The sequence below is a fragment of the Amblyraja radiata genome, chromosome 19 (assembly GCF_010909765.2).
Source record: "Amblyraja radiata isolate CabotCenter1 chromosome 19, sAmbRad1.1.pri, whole genome shotgun sequence".
In the NCBI taxonomy this organism is placed as follows: Eukaryota; Metazoa; Chordata; class Chondrichthyes; order Rajiformes; family Rajidae; genus Amblyraja; species Amblyraja radiata.
This window is the reverse complement of record NC_045974.1, coordinates 7,581,686-7,602,074: the sequence shown is the minus strand read 5'-3', so window position 1 is coordinate 7,602,074 and position 20,389 is coordinate 7,581,686. Positions and strand designations below refer to the sequence as shown.

Genomic DNA, 20,389 nt, shown 5'->3' with positions numbered 1-20,389 from the left:
GCCAATTAACCTACAAATCTGCACGTCTTTGGAGTGTGGGAGGAAACCGAAGATCTCTGAGAAAACCCACGCAGGTCACGGGGAGAACGTACAAACTCCGTACAGACAGCACCCGTAGTCGGGATCGAACCCGGGTCTCTGGCGCTGTGAGGCAGCAACTCTACCGCTGCGCCACCGTGCCGCTGATTTTTTATAAACAAAAAATATTTTATCATATTTTATCCTTTCTCCATCTGTTGAACCTCTATAGTTGTTATCTCCTCTCCCCCCCCCCCCCCCCCCTCAACCTCCGTCCCCTTACACCTTACAGGGTGGTCATGGTGGTGCAGTGGTAGAGTTGCTCCCTTACAGCGAGCATTGCAGGAAGCAATGATAAGATGACTACATGTAATCTACACTTTATCTGGTTTGTTTAAGAATAAATGTTGACCAGGATATTGGAAAAAAGATCCTCTCGCCCCGTATACATATGATGGCACAAGACTATTTGCATCTACCTGGGCAGAGAGACGTAACACGCCAACATTTTTGCTCAGCTGGTAAAATCAGTTCAGTTCAGTTCAGTGTAGATTATTGACACGTGTACTGAGGTACAGTGAAAAGCTTTTGTTGCATGTTTAACCAGTCAGCAGAAAGACAATTCATGATTACAATCGAGCCATTTGCAGTGTAGACACATGATAAGGAAATAACGTTTAGTGCAAGGTAAAGCCAATAAAGTCGGATCAAAGATAGTCCGAGGGTCACCAATGAGGTAGTTCAGCACCGCTCTCTGGTTGTGGTGGGATGGTTCAGTTGCCTGATAACAGCAGGGAAGAAACTGTCCCCGAATCTGGTGGTGTGCGGTTTCACACTTGTGTACCTTTTGCCCGATGGGAGAGGGGAGGAGGGAGTGGCGGGGGTGCAACTGGTCCTTGATTATGCTGCTGGCCTTGCCAAGGCAGCGTGAAGCGTAAATGGAGTGAATAGAAGGGAGGTTGGTTTGTGTGATGGCTTGGGCTGCGACCACAATTTGCTGCGATTTCTAGCGATGGAGCTGTTCCCAAACCAAGGTCTCTGATGCATCCCGATAAAATGCTCTCTACGGCACATCCGTTAACCCATGTAGTTAATTTCCAAATGTTGACCAAGCCAAGTTTTAGGTCCATCTTTTTCATGACTAATTTAAAATATCAGTCTGAGTTAATCGTCTTACATTAGACAGACCTAAACCAAGTGAATGGGAATGGGCTTTAATGCAATTTGAACTGCAAACCTCCATTTTAATCATTAATTATTTTAATGTATCTGCAGATAATAGTATTGTTTTGAATTAAAACTCATTCCAAATATGTACCTTTAGATGACCCAGAATACAGAAGGGTTTCAGCTCGAAACGTTGCCTATTTCCTTCGCTCCATAGATGCTGCTGCACCCGCTGAGTTTCTCCAGCACTTTTGTCTACCTTCTTAAGCAGAATACATCAAGATAATTTAATACTTAAAATATACAAGTATATAAAATCGTGAGAGGAATAGATCGGGTAGATGCACAGAGTCTCTTGCCCACCTCCAGTTTAAATTCCATTTGGAATATTTTGGAGGACCAAGAAACCAAGAACCAACCAAGAGGACCCAAGGACATAGGTTTAAGGTGAAGGGGAAAAGATTTGAATAGGAATCTGAGGGGTAACTTTTTCACACAAAGGGTGGCGGGTGTATGGAACAAGCTGCCAGAGGAGGTAGTTGAGGCTGGGACTATCCCAACATTTAAGAAACAGTTAAACAGGTACATGGATAGGACAGGTTTGGATGGTGGGCAGGTGGGACTAGTGTAGCTGGGACATGTTGGCCAGTGTGGGCAAGTTGGGCCGAAGGGCCTGTTTCCATGCTGTATGGCTCTGTTTGAAGGGGCGGTGGGAGCAATGTTGAGAAACTACTTTCTGTAACTACTTCTAACTGTGTGGTCAATCTGCACTGTAACAGGAAGTGAAGTGATCTGTAAACTATGTTCAGAGCAAGGTGCAACGTTCAGTGCTGGAATATTGTCCTGTTCTGTTGAAGGAAAACACGACAAGAATACTTGCACCCAGTTGCGTTTCAAGCTCACTATGTGGCCTTGACCTGACCCAAGCCTCTTGGTCCTGAAGGCCTTTTGTTTCCCCTGCTTTAGACCTGATGTGTCTGAAACTCCCACCCTCCCCACAGAGATGGCATTGAGGTTAGATGGAGCGGCTGGGTCCGCAAAGCACCGGGAGGGGAGAGATGAGGAGGGGAGGGAGTGATGGGGGGGGATGAAAAGGAGGGGAGAAGAGAGTGGAGGGGAGAGGGAGGGAGAGAATGGAGGGAGAGAATGGAGGGGAAGGAGGGAATGAGTGAAAGGAGGGAGAGGGAATGCAGGGGCAAGGAGGGAGGGGGGGAGAGAGGGGAATGAAGGGGGAGGAGTGGAGTGAAGAAGTGGGGGGGGGGGTAAGGAATGGATGGGAGAGGGAGTGACCCCGGTAGGTGTATGGGATGATAGAGTGAGTGAAGGGGAGGGGGAGTTCCTGTGCTTTTGAGTTTGCTTGTCTCTCCTTTCGTTCGGTACTACGGCTGCTTGTCTTCTGTCCCCTTCGGCTGTGAGTAAGGATGGGGATTAGGAAGGACTTTAGTGAAGTCTAGAGGATATCCAGTCGTTACGTGCAAACGTGTACCTCTCCCCCCGCCCGCCCGCCCCGCTCCCAGCCGCTGTGTGTGAGCAGCCGGCGCCGCTGGGACCGTGTAAACCAGCTGAGAGTCGCCTCTGAGATTAGTTTCTTTTTTAAAAAAAACAAAGTTGCACAGTCTGTAAATGGTGAAGAGGCTCCAAGCGGCGCTGGGGGAGAGGGGTTGTATGTGAGGGTGGTGCTTTTTACAGGCTCACACTCACTCACACTCTCCTCTCCTTCTGTCTCCCTCTCTGCTCTCCCCTCTCCCCCTTTCTCCTCTCTTTCTCTCTCCCTCTCTCCCCCCTCTTCCTCTCTCCCCCTCTTCCTCTCTCTCCCCACCCCTCTCTCTCTCTGTCTCTTCCCCCTCTCTGCTCTCCCTTCTCTCCCCCCCCGGGACCAGCCTCCTCGCCCCCGCCGCGGCAGAGCGGGGGTTTTCCGGACTAACCATGCGGACTTTCCGCAGGCCGAAGTTCATGAGTTCGCCCAGCCTGTGCGAGCTGGGCAGGAGCGAGCAGGCGGCCGCCGACGAGCGGGGCAACCAACAACGTCGCGCCGGCAACAACGCCACCTGGAACAGGTACAGTCACCGCCCCAGCACCGTGTCCCCCCTTCCCCTGGCCCCCAGCCTCTGCTCTCCCCCTGACCGCTCTCTCTCCCTCTTCCCTCCCCTCTTTCCCTCTCCCCCCCCATCCCCTCTTTCCCCCCATCCCCTCTTCTCCCCCATCCCCTCTACTCCCCCATCCCCTCTTCCCCCCCCATCCCCTCTTCCCCCCCCATCCCCTCTTCCCCCCCCCCTCCCCTCTTCCCCCCCCCCCCCATCCCCTCCCCCCCCCATCCCCTCTTCTCCCCCCATCCCCTCTTCTCCCCCCCATCCCCTCTTCTCCCCCCATCCCCTCTTCTCCCCCCCCCATCCCCTCCCCCCCCCCCATCCCCCCCCCGTCCCCTCCCACCCCCCCCATCCCCTCTTCTCTCCCCCCATCCCCTCTGCTCCCCTCTTTCCCCCCCATCCCCTCTCCCCCCCATCCCCTTCCCCCCCCCATCCCCTCTTCTCCCCCCATCCCCTCTTCTCCCCCCATCCCCTCTTCTCCCCCCATCCCCTCTTCTCCCCCCATCCCCTCTTCTCCCCCCCCCATCCCCTCTTCTCCCCCCATCCCCTCTTTCCCCCCATCCCCTCCCCCCCCCCCCCCCCACACACAGACAGCACCTGTAGTGGCGTATAAGAGGCATTTGGATATTCATGGATGTGGAGGGGTTGGGCATATTAATTGCTTGCGGGCAGAGAAGATTAGTTGAACTTGTTGTGTTGAGATCGGCATAGAGGTTGTTGGCCAAAGGGCCTGTTCCTGTGCTGTAATGTTCAATGTTCTAAACCTTGCATATCTAAGTAGAAAATGATTAATTTGAAGGTGTAATAAATAATAGTCCATAAGTCAGCATTGGCAGGGTGCGACTTTGTACAACTTGAAGCTGGAACTTGCCCTTTAGCACGGTTCACCTGGATTTTAACTTCCAGACGAAGAGAAAATGCCAAGGATAGTGACTTCCCCCACACACTGATACTTTCAGACTTTTCAGGAGTAAAGTTTAGAGGTGCCAGGCCCTTACTCCCACTGAGTCCACACCGACCAGCAATCACCCTGTGCCCTGTATCTCACACACTGGGGTCAATTTACAGAAGCCAATTTCCCTGTACGCTTTTGGAGTGCGGGAGGAAACCAGAGCACCAGGAGGAAACCCACGCAGGTCATGAGGAGAACGTGCAAACTCCGTACAGACAGCAACCGTAGTCGGGATCGAACCCGGGCCTCTGGCGCTGTAAGGCACAGCTCTACCGCTGCGCCACCGTGCCGTCCAACGGATGACAGAGTTTTATCTGTGGAAAAGGGAATTTGTCATTAATTCTATGTTTTAAAAGAAATACATACCTAAACAATGCTGGACATGTACCTGGATAGGAAAGGTTTAAAGGTTTATGATCTAAATGTGGGTAAATGGTACTAGCCTCGATCTAGCATCTTGGTTTAGTTTAGAGATACAGCGCAGAAACCAGCCCTTCGGCCCACCGTGTCTGCGCCGACCAGCGATACCCGCACATTAACACTATCCTACACGCACTAGGGATCATTTCTACCAAGCCAATTCACCTACAAACCTGCACGTCTTTGAGGTGTGGGAGGAAATTGTAGTTCGCGGAGAAAACCCACGCAAGTTGCACGGAGAACGGAAAACTCCGTACAGACAGCAGCCGTAGTCGGGATCGAACCCGGGTCTCTAGCGTTGCAACTGCTGTAAGGCAGCAACTATACCGCTGTGCCACGGTGTCACCCTGGGCATGGGCAAGTTGGGCCGAAGGGCCTGTGTCCATGCTGTGTGACTCCGACTATGACTCACAAAGATTATGGCAAACTTTGTTATTACCAGAGGATGTTTGTTTGTGAAGGATATTCAAAGCCCTCTTTTTTTTTAAATTGGTGCTTTTCATTTTGTTTAGGAGAAGAATTAGGCCATTCGGCCCATCGGGTCTAGTCTGCTATTCAATCATGGATGAGCTATCTCTCCCTCCTAACCCCACTCTCCTGCCTTCCCATAACCCCTGACACCTGTACTAATCAAGAATCTATCTGTCTCCACCTTAAATATATCTACTGACTTGGCCTCCACAGCTTTCTGTGGCAAAGAATTCCACAGATTCGCCACCCTCTGACTAAAGAAATTCCTCCTCATCTCCCTCCTAGAGGAGCGTCCTTACATTCTGAGGCTATGACCTCTGGTCCTAGACTCTCCCACTAGTGGACACATCCTCTCCACACACACTCTATCCAGGCTTTTCACTACTATGTAAGTTTCAATGAGACCCCTCCTCATCTTTCTAAACTCCAGCGAGTAGAGGCCAAGTGCCGTCAAAAGAGATGGTTTGAGGTACACTACTTAACACTGCTCACATCACCCACTCTATCCAGGCCTTTAACTATTCGGTGAATTTCGATGAGGGTTTTATTGTCACATGTGCAAGGTGCTAACACACAGTGAGATTCTTTTCTTACAAACAGTCCAGTATAGTACTGCCGAACTGTCACGGTGGCTCAGCAGTAGAGTTACAGCGAATGCAGCGCCGGAGACCCGGGTTCAATCCCGACTACGGGCGCTGTCTGTATGGAGTTTGTACGTTCTCCCCGTGACCTGCGTGGGTTTTCTCCGAGATCTTCGGTTTCCTCCCACACTCCAAAGACGTACATGTTTGTAGGTTAATTGGCTTGGTATAAGTGTAAATTGTCCCTAGTATATGTGTGGGATAGTGTTAGTGTGCGGGGATCGCTGGTCGGCACAGACTCGGACTACCTGTCTTTTAACAGTATTACGTAGTCATCCCTTTGGCCGTCATTAATGAAACTTGCCAAATACTTAGTAACGAGCAACATTAACAGTACTTTAACACAGTGCTGGCAGCTAACTGGGCTTTAACACAGAGTTGCTGTGCCTTCTCTCAGGTCCACCGCAAGATTAATTTAATTTAATCAGAATATTAAAGATGGCAAATAATTTATGAACTTGCGAAATTAAATCCGTATAAAATGTTGCCAACTTGACACGCAAACATCTGACGGGTCACCAGGCAACTTACCAATGTAGTCAAATGAGTGTACCAACTTGGTTGTGTTTGATACAAGTTTAGATTAGAGATACAGCGTGGAAACAGGCCCTTCGGCCCACAGAGTCCATGCCGACCAGCGATCCCCACACATTAACACTATTCTACACACACTAGGGACAATTTGCATTCATGCCAAGCCAATTAACCTACAAACCTACATGTCTTTGGAGTGTGGGGGGGAAACCAGAGCACCCCCTCGTTGAGGGAGTGCAGCGTAGGTTTACAAGGTTAATTTCCGGGATGGCGGGACTGTCATATGCTGAGAGAATGGAGCAGCTGGGCTTCTACCCTCTGGAGTTTAGAAGGATGAGAGGCAATCTCATTGAAACATATAAGATTGTTAAGGGCTTGGACACGCTAGAGGCGGGAAACATGTTCCCGATGTTGGAGGAGTCCAGAACCAGGGGCCACAGTTTAAGAATAAGGAGCAAGCCATTTAGAACGGAGACGAGGAAACACTTTTTCTCACAGAGAGTGGTGAGTCTGTGGAATTCTCTGCCTCAGAGGGCGGTGGAGGCAGGTTCTCTGGATGCTTTCAGGAGCTAGATAGGGCTCTTAAAAATAGCGGAGTCAGTGGATATGGGGAGAAGGCAGGAACGGGGTACTGATTGGGGATGATCAGCCATGATCACATTGAATGGCGGTGCTGGCTCGAAGGGCCGAATGGCCTACTCCTGCACCTATTGTCTATTTTCTATTGTCACAGGGAGAATGTACAAACTCCATACAGATAGCCCACGTAGTCGGGGTTGAACCCGGGTCCCTGGCGCTGTGAGGCAGCAACTCTGCCGCTGCGCTACAAGTGTTCCAACGTTGATGGCTTTGCTTCCTTTATGTTGCAGCATACAGAACGCCGTGATTGCCGTGTTCCAGCGGAAAGGTTTACCTGATAATGAGCTTCATCACCTCAACGAGGGGGTCAGGTAAGCAAGAGACAAGAATCTCCCCCGTTTAACGTTCACCTGACTGTTGCGAGCTTTTCTTCGAGCGCGTTGATTAAGTGTGAAAACGCACACCTCCAGATTCAGGGACAGTTTCTTCCCAGCTGTCATCGGGCAACTGAATCATCCTACCACAACTAGAGAGTGGTCCTGACCTACCTACCATCTTCCTCTTTGGAGACCATCGGACTATCTTTAATCCGACTTTATCTAGCATTAAAAGTGATTCTCTTTATCCCTTTTTAATTTAGTTTGGAGATAGAGTGTGGAAACAGGCCCTTCGGCCCACCGAAACTGCACTGACCGGCGATCCCCGCACACTAACACTATCCTACACACACTAGGGACACCAAGCCAATTAACCTACAAACCTGTACATCTTTGGAGTGTTGGAGGAAACCAGAGCTCCCACAGAAAACCGGCTGGGAAATGTTAACCATCAAGAGAGAGCAGTCCTGACGTACTATCTACCTCTGGAGACCCTTGGACTATCTTTACTGGACTTTAACTTGCACTAAATGTTATTCCCATTATCCTGTATCTGTACACTGTGGATGGCTTGATTGTAATCATGTATAGTCTTTTCACTGACTGGACAGCACGCAACAAAAAGCTTTTGACTGTACACGTGACAATAATAAGCTAAACCAGAGAGTTCACAAGTTATAGTAGAATTAGGCCATTCGGCCCATCGTCTACTCTGCCCTTCTGTCATGGCTGATCTATCTCTCCCTCCCAACCCCATTCTCCTGCCTTCTCCCCGTAACCCCTTGACACGCATGCTGATCAGTCTCGACCCAAAACGTCACCCATTCCTTCTCTCTAGAGATGCTGCCTTTCCCGCTGAGTTACCCCAACAATTTTTGTCCATCTTCGATTTAAACCAGCATCTGCAGTGCCTCCCCACAAATATATTGGTGATCAGTGTGTGTGTTCACTGGTGATCAGTGTGTGTGATCACCAGTCATCTGCGAGTGTGATCACTAGTGATCAGCGAGTGTGAGCAGTGGTGATCGGCGAGTGTGAGCAGTGGTGATCGGCGAGTGTGATCACTGGTGATCGGCGAGTGTGAGCAGTGGTGTTCGGCGAGTGTGATCGCTGGTGATCAGTAAGTGTGGCTGTGGGTGAGAGAGGTTGGCATGAAGCTGTGTTCCGACGGGCCACGAGTTTTGTTTTAAAAAGTCATTCATGCACAATGCCAATCCTGAATCACTTACGACCTTACGGCTGGCAGTGTTGATCAGAGGAGGAAGCAAGAACGTTTGTAAGAAAGACCTCCAGACGCTGGTTTAAATCGAAGGTAGACACAAAATGCTGGAGTAACTCAGCGGGTGAGGCAGCATCTCTGGAGAGAAGGAAAGTCTGAAGAATTCAGTCTGAAGAAGGGTCTCGACCCGAAACCTCGCCCATTCCTTCTCTCCAGAGATGCTGCCTCACCCGCTGTGTTACTCCAGCATTTTGTGTCTAAGCATGAGAGTTTGTTGTCCCCTTTCACTGCGAGTCAAGTGACCTCTTCCACTGATGAAAGTGGAACATGAAGCCACTCACCACCGGATTAAACCTGCGTTTACAAGCAAAGGCAGTATTTCAATTTGTATTTAAAAATATTTTAGAACTCCAGCCCAGTTAGTTCCTGCTGAGTCTTGCCACCATTGTGGTGTTATGAAGAGATCCCTGGTCAGATCATCTAACTGGGCACAAAGCAGCCATTGAATGTGGAGAGACTGTCAAGAGCCCCTCTTGTCCTGAATCTACCCAGTTACCTGTGTGTAAGGAGGGACTGCAGTTGCTGGTTTACATACGAAGACAGACACAAAATGCTGGAGTAACTCAGCAGGACAGGCAGCATCTCTGGAGAGAAGGAATGGGTGACGTTTCTGGTTGAGGTCCTTCTTCAGACTCCTTTTTTTTTGTAGTAAAGATGAGGGAGCGGAGGCTTGGAAAATTGAAGTAATTGAAGAGGCAAGGGACATGTGACGTGTCTTGGACATAGGTCAGATGGGATTGGACCCGGGGTGGGGATAGGATGGATTCGAGATGTGTGCAACTCCAATCTGAAGAAGGGCCTTGACCCGAATTGTCACCCATCCCTTCTCTCCAGAGATTCCGCCTGTTACTTGCCGGACTTTAACCTATCCCCTGTCTAAAAATGTCATGATCACATTGAATGGCAGTGCTGGCTCGAAGGGCCGAATGGCCTACTCCTGCACCTATTGTCTATTGTCTATTGTCTAAAAACTAAACAGCAGGCAAGTGGGATTAGTGTATCTGGGACATGTTGGTGGGTGTGGGCAAGTCGGGCCTGTTTCCACATTATATGACTCTGTGTCCAACATGATATTTTATTATTTCCCCTATGGTTCCTCTATGGCTCTGCTTGTCAACAGCAGTTTTCTGTGGTGGATTTACACAAACTAGTCACCTCAAAACAGCGCGATTCCCTTGTCTAAATTTATTTTCTTTTATTTCACGCTGCAGGCAGTTACTGAAAACTGAGCTCGGATCTTTCTTCACGGAGTATCTTCAGGTCAGTATTATTTATTCCTCAGTCACTCCTTGGACAAGCTGGTGCACAATTATGTATTTGTTTTTACATTTGTGTTTCTAATTCCTGTATCCAGGAGAACACAGGAAGTATGGTGTGCGCATGTTTTCAGTTTAGTGTAGAGACACAGTGCGGAAACGGGCCCTTCGGCCCATCGAGTCCGTACAGACCAGCAATCGCCCCGTACACTAGTTCTATCACACATACACTATAGGGACAATTTACAGAAGCCAATTAACCTACAAACCTGTAAGCCTTTGACAATAGACAATAGGTGCAGGAGTAGGCCTTTCGGCCCTTCGAGCCAGCACCGCCATTCAATGTGATCATGGCTGAACATCCTCAATCAGTACCCCGTTCCTGCCTTCTCCCCATATCTCCTGACTCCGCTATTTTTAAGAGCTCTGTCTAGCTCTCTCTTGAAAGCATCCAGAAAACCTGCCTCCACCGCCCTCTCAGGCAGAGAATTCCACAGACTCACCACTCTCTGTGAGAAAAAGTGTTTCCTCAACTGCTCTAAATGGCTTACCCCTTATTCTTAAACTGTGACCCCTGGTTCTGGACTCCCCGAACATCGGGAACATGTTTCCTGCCTCTAGCGTGTCCAAGCCCAGAGAGTGGTGAGTCTGTGGAATTCTCTGCCTGAGAGGGCGGTGGAGGCAGGTTCTCTGGATGCTTTCAAGAGAGAACTAGATAGGGCTCTTAAAAATAGCAGAGTCAGGGGATATGGGGAGAAGGCAGGAACGGGGTACTGATTGGGGATGATCAGCCATGATCACATTGAATGGCGGTGCTGGCTCGAAGGGCCAAATGGCCTGCCCCTGCACCTATTGTCTATTGAAAGTGCCATGGGGTGGCAGAGTGGCGCAGCTGGTAGAGCTGCTGCCTCACGGCACCAGAGACCCCGGTTCGATCCTGACCTCGGGTGCTGACTGCGTACAGTTTGCCCTGTGACCGTGTGGGTTTCCTCTGGGCGCTCCGGTTTCCAAACACATCGCAAACGCTTGCGGGTTCGTAGGCCAATTGGCTTCTGTAAATTGTCTCTAATGTGTAGGGAGTGGATGAGAAAGTAACCAAGAACTACTGTGAAGGTAGACGCAAGATGCTGGAGTAACTCAGCGGGACAGGCAGAGAGGTTCGAGACCCTTCTTCAGGCGCCATCCCGACCTGAAACGCCACCCATTCCTTCTCTCCAGAGAAGCTGCCTGACCCGTTGAGTTACCCCAGCATTTTGTGTCTATCTTCGGGTGTAAACCAGCATCTGTAGTTTCTTCCAACACAGAACTAGTGTGAATGGGTGCCATGCCATAGGGTCCCATCTGCGCACTTCCTTACTGATCCCATTTCTAACTTTCCCCATGGATATGATTCCCTTCTTTCTTCCGTCGCTCCCTCAGACAATTCCTGACCAATGGATTCCCCATGTGGCGAGCAGATCTCTTTCTTTGCAGTTTTATTTTTAATATTCTTACTCTGATGCCCACCTTGTCAACCCCAATCTGAGACATTTACATTGAGGCCACAGTCTTGGGTGCAGTCACCTTGGTTACCCTAAACCACAGCCTCCCTCTGCCCCACACCCACCCTCCCCCAGGCTGTTTGTACCCAATTGGGATGTTCCCTGCATCGGAAGCAATGGGATAGACACAACATGCTGGAGTAACTCAGCGGGACGGGCAGCATCTCTGGAGAGAAGGGAATGGGTGACGTTTCGAGCCCGAAAGTAAAACTCGACCTGAAAGAGTTACAGAGTTAGATCTAGCTCTTGGAACTAACGGAATCAAGGAATACGGGGTGAAAGCCGGAATGGGGTACTGATTTTGGATGATCAGCCATGATCATATTGAATGGTGGTGCTGGCTCGAAGGGCCAAATGGCCTACTCCTGCACCTATTTTCAATGTTTCTATGAAACATCACCTTTCCATTTTCTCCAGAGATGCTGCCTGTCCCGCTGAGTTACTCCAGCATGTTGTGTCTATCCCATTGCTTCCGATGCAGGGAACATCCCAATTGGGTACAAACGGCCTGGGGGAGGGTGGGTGTGGGGCAGAGGGAGTCTATTTTCGGTGTCATATGCAGTTCCTTCCTACACATTTCGGAAGCAATAAGGACAGGTTATTCCTTGTATCCTGTGTCTGTACACTGTGGACGGCTCGATTATACTCATGCATTGTCTTTCCGCTGACTGGTTAGCACGCAACAAAATGTTTTTCACTGCACCTCGCTACACGTAACAATAAACTAAACTCAATTGTAAATTATGTCGGAGGGAACTGCAGATGCTGGTTTACACCCTAGATAGACGCAAAATGCTGGAGTAACTCAGCGGGACAGAGAGCATCTCTGGATAGAAGGAATGGGTGCCTTTTTGGATCGAGACCTTTCTTCAGACTGAGAGTCAGGGGAGAGGAGGTATAGAGATATGGAGGGGTGAGGTGTGAAAACGACAGATCAAAGCAGACAATTATCAAGGAAATGTAGAATGGTTCATTGTTGGCTGAGGGGAAGTTGAAAAGGAGGCAGACAATCAGCGCCATTTAGTCAGAGGGTGGTGAATCTGTGGAATTATTTGCCACAGAGGGCTGTGGAGGCCAAGTCGGTGGATATTTTTACGGCAGAGATGGATAGATTCTAGATTAGTACAGGTGTCAGAGGTTACAAGGAGAAGGCAGGAGAATGGGGTTAGGAGGGAGAGATAGATCAGCCATGATTGAATGGTGAAGTAGCCTTGATGGGCCGAATTGCCTAATTCTGCTCCTTTCACTTATGAACGTGAAAATTAATCAGAAGGACGTGAAACTAGTTGTGAATCGCTCCACTCATCTTTTATTGGTGGTGATGCTGTTTATTCCCGCAAGTTGTTTTTGTTGCCGCTGTTGTGGAAGCTGTCGTGCTTCCTCCTGGGATGTTGGGAGCGCTGCTCTCGAACAGTATTCGCAGAACGCCTTTCACCAGCATGAAATAAATGACAAGATGAGCTTGGACTGGGAGCTGTGGAAAAGCTGAGGGTGTACAGTTTGTTGTGCAGTCCCTTGTGCCTGCCGGTGTTCAGCACTCGTGGTCCCGTAAGGGTTGTCACCTGTGGGGAAGCACAGAATGATCAAGTGAAACTCAGGAGTGAAACGGGAGGTGAGACTACCACAAATGCAGGGCAGCACGGTGGGGCAGCAGTGACATGCGCGGGTTTTCTCCGGGCGCTCCGGTTTCCTCCCACGCTCCAAAAGACGTACATGTTTGTAGGCTAATTGGCTTAGTATAAATATAAATTGTCCCTGGTGTGTGTAGGATGGGGTTAATGTGCAGGGATCGCTGGTCGGTGTGGACTCGGTGGGACAAAGGGCCTGTTTCTGAGCTGTATCTCTAAACTAAACTATGAACTCTAAACCAGATCTACTGTTCATCCAAGGTGGAGTGAGCAGACAGGTGAAATGTCACGTCAATGAGACATGTTTGTCAAAAGTGACTAGAGTCCGAGAGTAAAGAAAAGGCTCTGGACTTTAGAGTTCCAGCGCGGAAACAGGCCCTTCGGCCCACCGAGTCTGTGCCGACCAGCGATCACTAGCACTATCCTACACAATTCCAGAGGATAATGAATCTGTGGAATTCATTGCCACAGGCGGCTGTGGAGGCCAAGTCATTGTGTATTTTAAATCGGAGATTGTCAGGTTCTTGATTATTTAGGATGTCATAGCTTCTGGGGAGAAACATAGAAAATAGGTTCAGGAGGAGGCCATTCGGCCCTTCGAGCCAGCACCGCCATTCATTGTGATCATGGCTGGAGAATGGGGTTCAGAGGGAAACATTGATCAGCCGTGATTGAATGGCAGAGCAGACTTGATGGGCCAAATGGCCTAAATCTGCTCCTATGTCTTAATGGTCATATGAACCTGACAGGTGTCTCATTCATCGATAGAAAGAACTGCAGATGCTGGTTTATAACAAAGATAATCACAAAGTGCTGGAGTAACTCAGCGGGTCAGGCAGCATCTCTGCAGAGAAGGGATAGGCGACGTTTTGGGTCAGAACCCTCCCTCCAACCGGTCCCAACCCAAAACGTCACCTATTCCTTATTCTCCACAGATGCTGCCTGACCCGCTGAGTTACTCCAGCACATTGTGCCTCATTCAGCTGGGTTTCTTGACATTTACTTTACCGTTGATGCGACGTTATTCATGCATCTTAATAACTTTAAAATTTACTGCCATCCCCGAACGAATTGAGTTTAAAATATAGATATTATCGTGATGTTTCTGCGCAGTGCATCCAATCATCTCAGTTTAATAAGATTAGCGATTTATTTTTCAACCCCAAGTCTCCAAATCCCACCTCCAGTCTTCTTACGCCAGATGAACAGCAAGTTGTGTTCTGTTGTTTTGATCTGGGATCTCTCGTGACCGTTCTTGTTTGCCGAAGGTAACAGCAAAACATCAGGGTATCTGTGGGGGAAAAAACCCCACAAAGTGCTGGAGTAACTCAGCAGGTCGGGCAGCGTCTCTGGAGAACACGGTTCAGAGATACAGCGCGGAAACAGGCCCTTGGGCTCACCGAGTCCGCACCGACCAGCGATTCCCCGCACATTAACACAATTTCACATTTTTTACCAAGCCAATTAACCTACAAATCTGCACGTCTTTGAAGTGTGGGAGGAAACCGAAGATCTCGGAGAAAACATGCGCGGTCGGGGTAGAAGGTTCAAACTCCGTACAGACAGCGCCCGTAGTCGGGATTGAACCTGGGTCTCTGGCGCTGTAAGGGAGCAACTCTATCACTGTGCCACCGTGCCGATAGGTGACATTTGGGGCAATGAGCATTCAGTTTTGTAGAAGACTTGTGTTGGGAGAATGGAGCGTCTGGGCTTGTACACTCTGGAGTTTAGAAGGATGAGAGGGGCTCTCATTGAAACATATAAGATTGTTAAGGGTTTGGGCACGCTAGAGGCAGGAAACATGTTCCCGATGTTGGGGAGTCCAGAACCAGGGGCCACAGTTTAAGAATAAGGAGTAAGCCATTTAGAACGGAGACGAGGAAACACTTTTTCTCACAGAGAGTGGTGAGTCTGTGGAATTCTCTGCCTCAGAGGGCGGTGGAGGCAGGTTCTCTGGATGCTTTCATGAGAAAGTTAGATAGGGCTCTTAAAAATAGCAGAGTCGGGATATGGGGAGAAGGCAGGAACGGGGTACTGATTGGGGATGATCAGCCATGATCACATTGAATGGCGGTGCTGGCTCGAAGGGCCGAATGGCCTACTCCTGCACCTATTGTCTAGGACCCTACACTCTCAATTGTCGAAAAAATTGAAAGGGGTTGTAAAAGAACAAGCAAGTAGTCGTGTGGGAAGGAACTGCTGATGCTGGTTTAAACAGGAGACGGACATAAAAAGCTGGAGTAACTCGGGAAAGGAATGGGTGACGTTTCTGGTTGAGACCTTTACTGAGAGTCGGGTGAAAGAGGAACGAGTGAAATAGACGGTACCCAGGACACATGAATGGAAAATATGTAAAAAAACAATGAAGGCAGACAAATGCTGGGGAAACTCAGCGGGTGAGGCAGCATCTATGGAACGAAGGAATAGGTGACGTTTTGGGTCGAGACCTTCAATCACTTTGAAGAAAGGTCTCGACCCAAAACGTCACATATTCCTTCGTTCCATAGATGCTGCCACACCCGCTGAGTTTCCCCAGCACTTTTGTCTACCTTCGATTTTTCCAGCATCTGCAGTTCTTTCTTAAAATAAAACAACGATAATCTAGGAAAGGTGGAGCCCACAATGGTCGATTGTTGGTTGTGGGTTAGGTGGTAACGCGATGTACAGACAGAGAAATTCAACAGGGCAACAGTAACAATAGTACAGCAGCAACTCTGGAGAATAGGGAAAGGAATGGGTTAGCATGGGCAGGCCGGGCTGAAGGGCCTGTCTCCATGCTGTACAACTCCATGACTCAAGAGGTTTGGGGGTTGCTGGCCATGAATATATTTGAGATGTGAGTGGTTAAATAAAATGCAGGCTATTTCTCCTCAAATGTAATAGGTAGCATTCTTAGCAGCAAACAGTTATAAGATGCAGCCTTGAATTCTGCCCCCACGTGCAAGATTCTGAAGCAGCTTCACTGAACAAACTCGTACTTTAGCTCAGCTTAATAGAACTGTTGCAACAATAGCTGAACTCGTCAGACGTCTGTATCCAAGGCCAACTATTCAATTCAAATATAAAGACCTCTGGGAGTTGTTCCAACATTTTTTCATTAGCTGCTTAAGTTTCAATGCAGATGGTTAAAGCAACTTTTTGGTACTGATCAACCGTGCGTTAATTTGAATGAGGTGGGGGAGGGGGGGGAGAAGAGGGGGGGTGGGGGAAAGTGGGGGAGAGGGAGAAAGAGGGGGGGGGGAGAAAGAGGGGGGGGGGGGTAGAGATGAAAAGTGAATATAATTTTCATTAAAGTGGATGATACTAGCTGGCAATTACTCGTTGGTTTAGATCAGGGCTGGGGAACCTTTTCATGTTGGAATACCGCATTTAGTTAGCTGTAATCTAATAAGGCTGCATCCAGGAAACTTCAATTAGATATAGGATTATTTTGTTGAATCTTCTTGCACTCTTTGTTATGTTCAATACGTTAATTTTAAGATTAAAATAAAAAATAATAAAAAACGAACAAAAACATATTAATAAAAATAAAAGGATTTGGTCTACAAAATTTGGATTCATTCAAAAGGCCGCACTTAATGGCCTAGAAGGCCGCATGAGGCCTTAAGGCCGCAGGTTCCCCACCCCTGGTTTAGATTGTTTAAGGTGAATGGGGGGGGGGGAAGATTTAATAGGAATCTGTTTTCCACACAAAGATGTGGTGTGTGGGTGGAACGAGCTGCCAGAGGAGGTAGTTGAGGCTGGGACCAACCCAACATTTAAGAAACAGTTAGACAGGTACTTGGATTGGACAGGTTTGGAGGGTTATGGCCCAAATGCAGGCAGGTGGGACTAGTGTAGCTGGGACATATTGGCTGGGGAAATTGGGCCCACGGGCCTGTTTCCACGCTGTATCTCTAAACTAAACTAAAATTGTATCTACGCATTTTAAAAATTCCAGAAGCACGTTTAAGAATTGTTTTTAAATTTGGAGAGTGGAATTTCCTCGGCTAGACACTTCCAGCGCACACATTTAAGCCTGTTACATATTGCAGAAATTGCAGACTCAGAAATAATGAGCAATTAACCGCAAAATATCCCTCCTCCACCGGAACCTTAGACACAGCTAATAGAAGAGTACCCAAACACAGTTTTGTTTTAGAACAAGGCTCCTGAAACTAGGTGTTCAAGAAGGAACTGCAGATGCTGGAAGATCGAAGGTACACAAAAATGCTGGAGAAACTCAGCGGGTGCAGCAGCATCTATGGAGCGAAGGAAATAGGCAACGTTTCGGCCCGAAACCCTTCCGGGTTTCGGCCCGAAACGTCGCCTATTTCCTTCAGGGTTTCGGCCGGAAACGTCGCCTATTTCCTTCGCTCCATAGATGCTGCTGCACCCGATGAGTTTCTCCAGCATTTTTGTGTACCTCCTTAAACTAGGTCGTTGTTTGAAGGAGGATGTTTATCTTTGTAAACATATTAACAGCTTTTTTTCTGGGGCAGATAACAATTGGCAACCTCTGTGAAGTGTATCCATGGTTACTGACAGGGGAAACTGAGTCAGCGAAGAGCAGTGCAGATGTTTCCATGATTAGTTTGAGCTCCATTATCATCACCTTGCACCCTCAATGTTTAGTTTAGCTTTAGCTTTAGGCCCTTCCGCTCACCGAGTCCGCGCCGACCAGCGATCCCCGCGCATTAACACTATCCTACACACACGCACACACACACACGCACACACACAATTAATTTCAGCACACTCTTAACTGTACAAGAACAACAACACATCAAAGTATCCCTTCCAAGTTTGCACTAAATATCTACTCGGCCAGATCTTTGCTTTAAAAGCAGCCAAGACAAGGAGACAATTTACGTTACTAAGCCAGCCAATTAACCTACAAACCTGTACGTCTTTGGAGTGTGGGAGGAAACCGAAGATCTCGGAGAAAACCCACGCAGGTCACGGGGAAAACGTACAAGCTCCATACGGACAGCAGCCGTAGTCAGGATCGAACTCGGGTCTCTGGCTCTGGGAGGCAGCAACACTACTTTAATTTCAGTTTACAAGTGCTCCAGATATTTAGCGTACACATCAGTGGTTTGGATGAGGGGGCTATGTATCATCAGCACACTAAGCTGCCTGGTCTTGTGGGCTGTGAGGCAGATACAGTATAGATAGCCTCACTAAACGGTGAAGACATTGATGGAACGCAGCACGGAGAAAGGAGGTCGCAGCAGAAGGATTATAGTGAGGGAAAAACATGAGGCCAAGCACATGAATGGAGAGGCAGAGTTTTCTTTTCAAGTGGTAAGCGGTGGATTAGCGATAGAGTTACTACCTTACAGTGCCAGAGGCCCTGGTTCGGCCCTGACTACGGGTGCTTATCTGTACGGAGTTTGTACGTTCTCTCCGTGACCTGTGTGGGTTTTCTCTGAGATCTTCAATTTCCTCCCACGCTCCAAAGACGTGCATGTTTGTAGGTTAATTGGCTTCTTGTAAATGTAAATTGTCCCGAGTGTGTGTAGGATAATGTTAATGTGCGGGGATCGCTGGTCAGCTCGGACTCGGTGGGCCGAAGGGCCTGTTTCCGTGCTGTATCTCTAAACTAAAACTGAACTTGAATAATATGATCAGCACTATCAATGATGTTTAGTTTAGAGATACAGCGCGGATACAGGCCCTTCGGCCCATCGAGTTCGCACCGGCCAGCAGACCCCGCACATTAACACTACACTAGGGACAATTTACACGTATATCAAGCCAATTAACCTACAAATCTGTACGTCTTTGGAGTGTGGGAGGAAACCGGAGATTTCTGAGAAAATTCACGGGGAGAACATACAAACTCCGTACAGACAGCCCCGGAAATTGGGATCGAACCCAGATCTCCAGCGCTGCAAGGCAGCAACTCTACCGCTGCGCCACCCTGCCGCCATGTATGTTTAACGTGAATGCTACAGTTATGTAATGTTGCCGTGAGGAATAAGATCAATAAAGGGTTTTGCTCCTGGCCCCTCATGGTTGCAACTAGTGCCTTTATTGACATGCAGCAAATGCATTCACTCAAGTAAATCCTGAAGAAGAGTCTCGACCCAAAACATCACCCGTTCCTTCTCTCCAGAGATGCTGCCCGTCCCACTGAGTTACTCCAGCATTTTGTGTCTATCTTCGGTGTAAACCAGCATCTGCACAAATCCTGATGCAGGCCTTCAAACGGGAATGTGAATGATTCCTGCCTAGTGTGTTCCTAATCAAATGGAGGAATTGTAATGTTCTTAAGGGTGGGAAATTGTTAATTTTTATTTTGGTTTCCACCCCTAGAACCAGCTGCTGACTAAAGGCATGGTGATTTTGAGGGACAAAATACGATTTTATGAAGGTAAGGAAACAGATTTTGCTAGTTTACTCCCGTGGCTTTCAGTGGTGCAGCGGTAGAGTTGCTGCCTTACAGCGCCAGAGACCCGGGTTCGATCCTGACCACGGGTGCTGTCTGTACGGAGTTTGTATTTTCCCTGTGACCGTGTGGGTTTTCTCTGGGTGCTCCGGTTTCCTCCCACACTCCAAAGACGCGCAGGGTTGTACATTAATTGGCTTCTGGCAAATTGTCCCTAGTGCACAGGATAAAAACCTCAATTAACTAGGTAAACAGGCATTTCGACCCACCAAGCCCGCACTGACCAGCGATCATCCTGTCCCTTAGCACTATCCTACACGCTAGGGACAATTTATAATTTTTACCAAAGTCAATTAACCTATAGACCTGTACGTCTTTAGACTGTGGGAGGAAACCGGAGCACCAGGAGGAAACCCACGCAGTCACAGGGAAAACGTATAAAACTCCTCACAGACAGAGCCTGTAGTCGGGATCGAACCCGGGTCTCTGGCGTAGGAGGTAGCAAATATGCCTCTGCGCCATCGTGCTGCCCGAACATACGTGTGGGCCTGTTTCCACACTGTATCTCTAAACTAAACTATGAATCACAAGTTAGGAAGCTGGTTTTGAATGAGAGAATTATTAGTTGCCATCGGTACTATATCTATGCATTCCCTCAAAATGGAATCTGATGCCAAGAGTAAAGAGACAAGTCAAGACTGTTTTATTATCATATTGGCCTAAAAAGGAACAATTAAATCCTTACTAGCCACCGCACAACAGATATGTAAACATAGTACTCTGTAAACATCATAATACACTTTAAAAAAAAAGTTCAGTGTATTAAAACAAACAAAGAGAAATAGTGCGTACAAAATCAATGCCTCAAAATCTCGGTAGTTCAGAGCCTATTTGGAGGTAGTTGTGTTTGATAGCCTGATGGCTGTAGGGAAGAAGCTGTTCCTGAACCTGGACGTTACAGTTTTCAGGCTCCTGTACCTTCTTCCCGATTGCAGGGGTGAAATAAGTGTGCGGCCAGGGTGGTGTGGGTCTCTGATGATGCTGGCTGCCTTTTTGAGGCAGCGAC

The 20,389-nt window shown here is 48.4% G+C and overlaps 1 protein-coding gene across 1 annotated transcript in view; it reads left to right on the top strand.

Moving 5' to 3' along the window:
• The first annotated feature begins 2,766 nt into the window (after positions 1 to 2,766).
• prr5 (proline rich 5) overlaps positions 2,767 to 20,389 on the top strand; it is a 44,519-nt gene continuing 26,896 nt past the window's right edge. The window contains exons 1-4 of the mRNA XM_033037593.1: positions 2,767 to 3,242; positions 7,160 to 7,240; positions 9,737 to 9,785; positions 19,251 to 19,308. Of these exons, the coding sequence (XP_032893484.1) occupies positions 3,112 to 3,242; positions 7,160 to 7,240; positions 9,737 to 9,785; positions 19,251 to 19,308 (319 nt within the window). The 5' untranslated portion in view covers positions 2,767 to 3,111. The remainder of the gene's footprint in view (positions 3,243 to 7,159; positions 7,241 to 9,736; positions 9,786 to 19,250; positions 19,309 to 20,389) is intronic.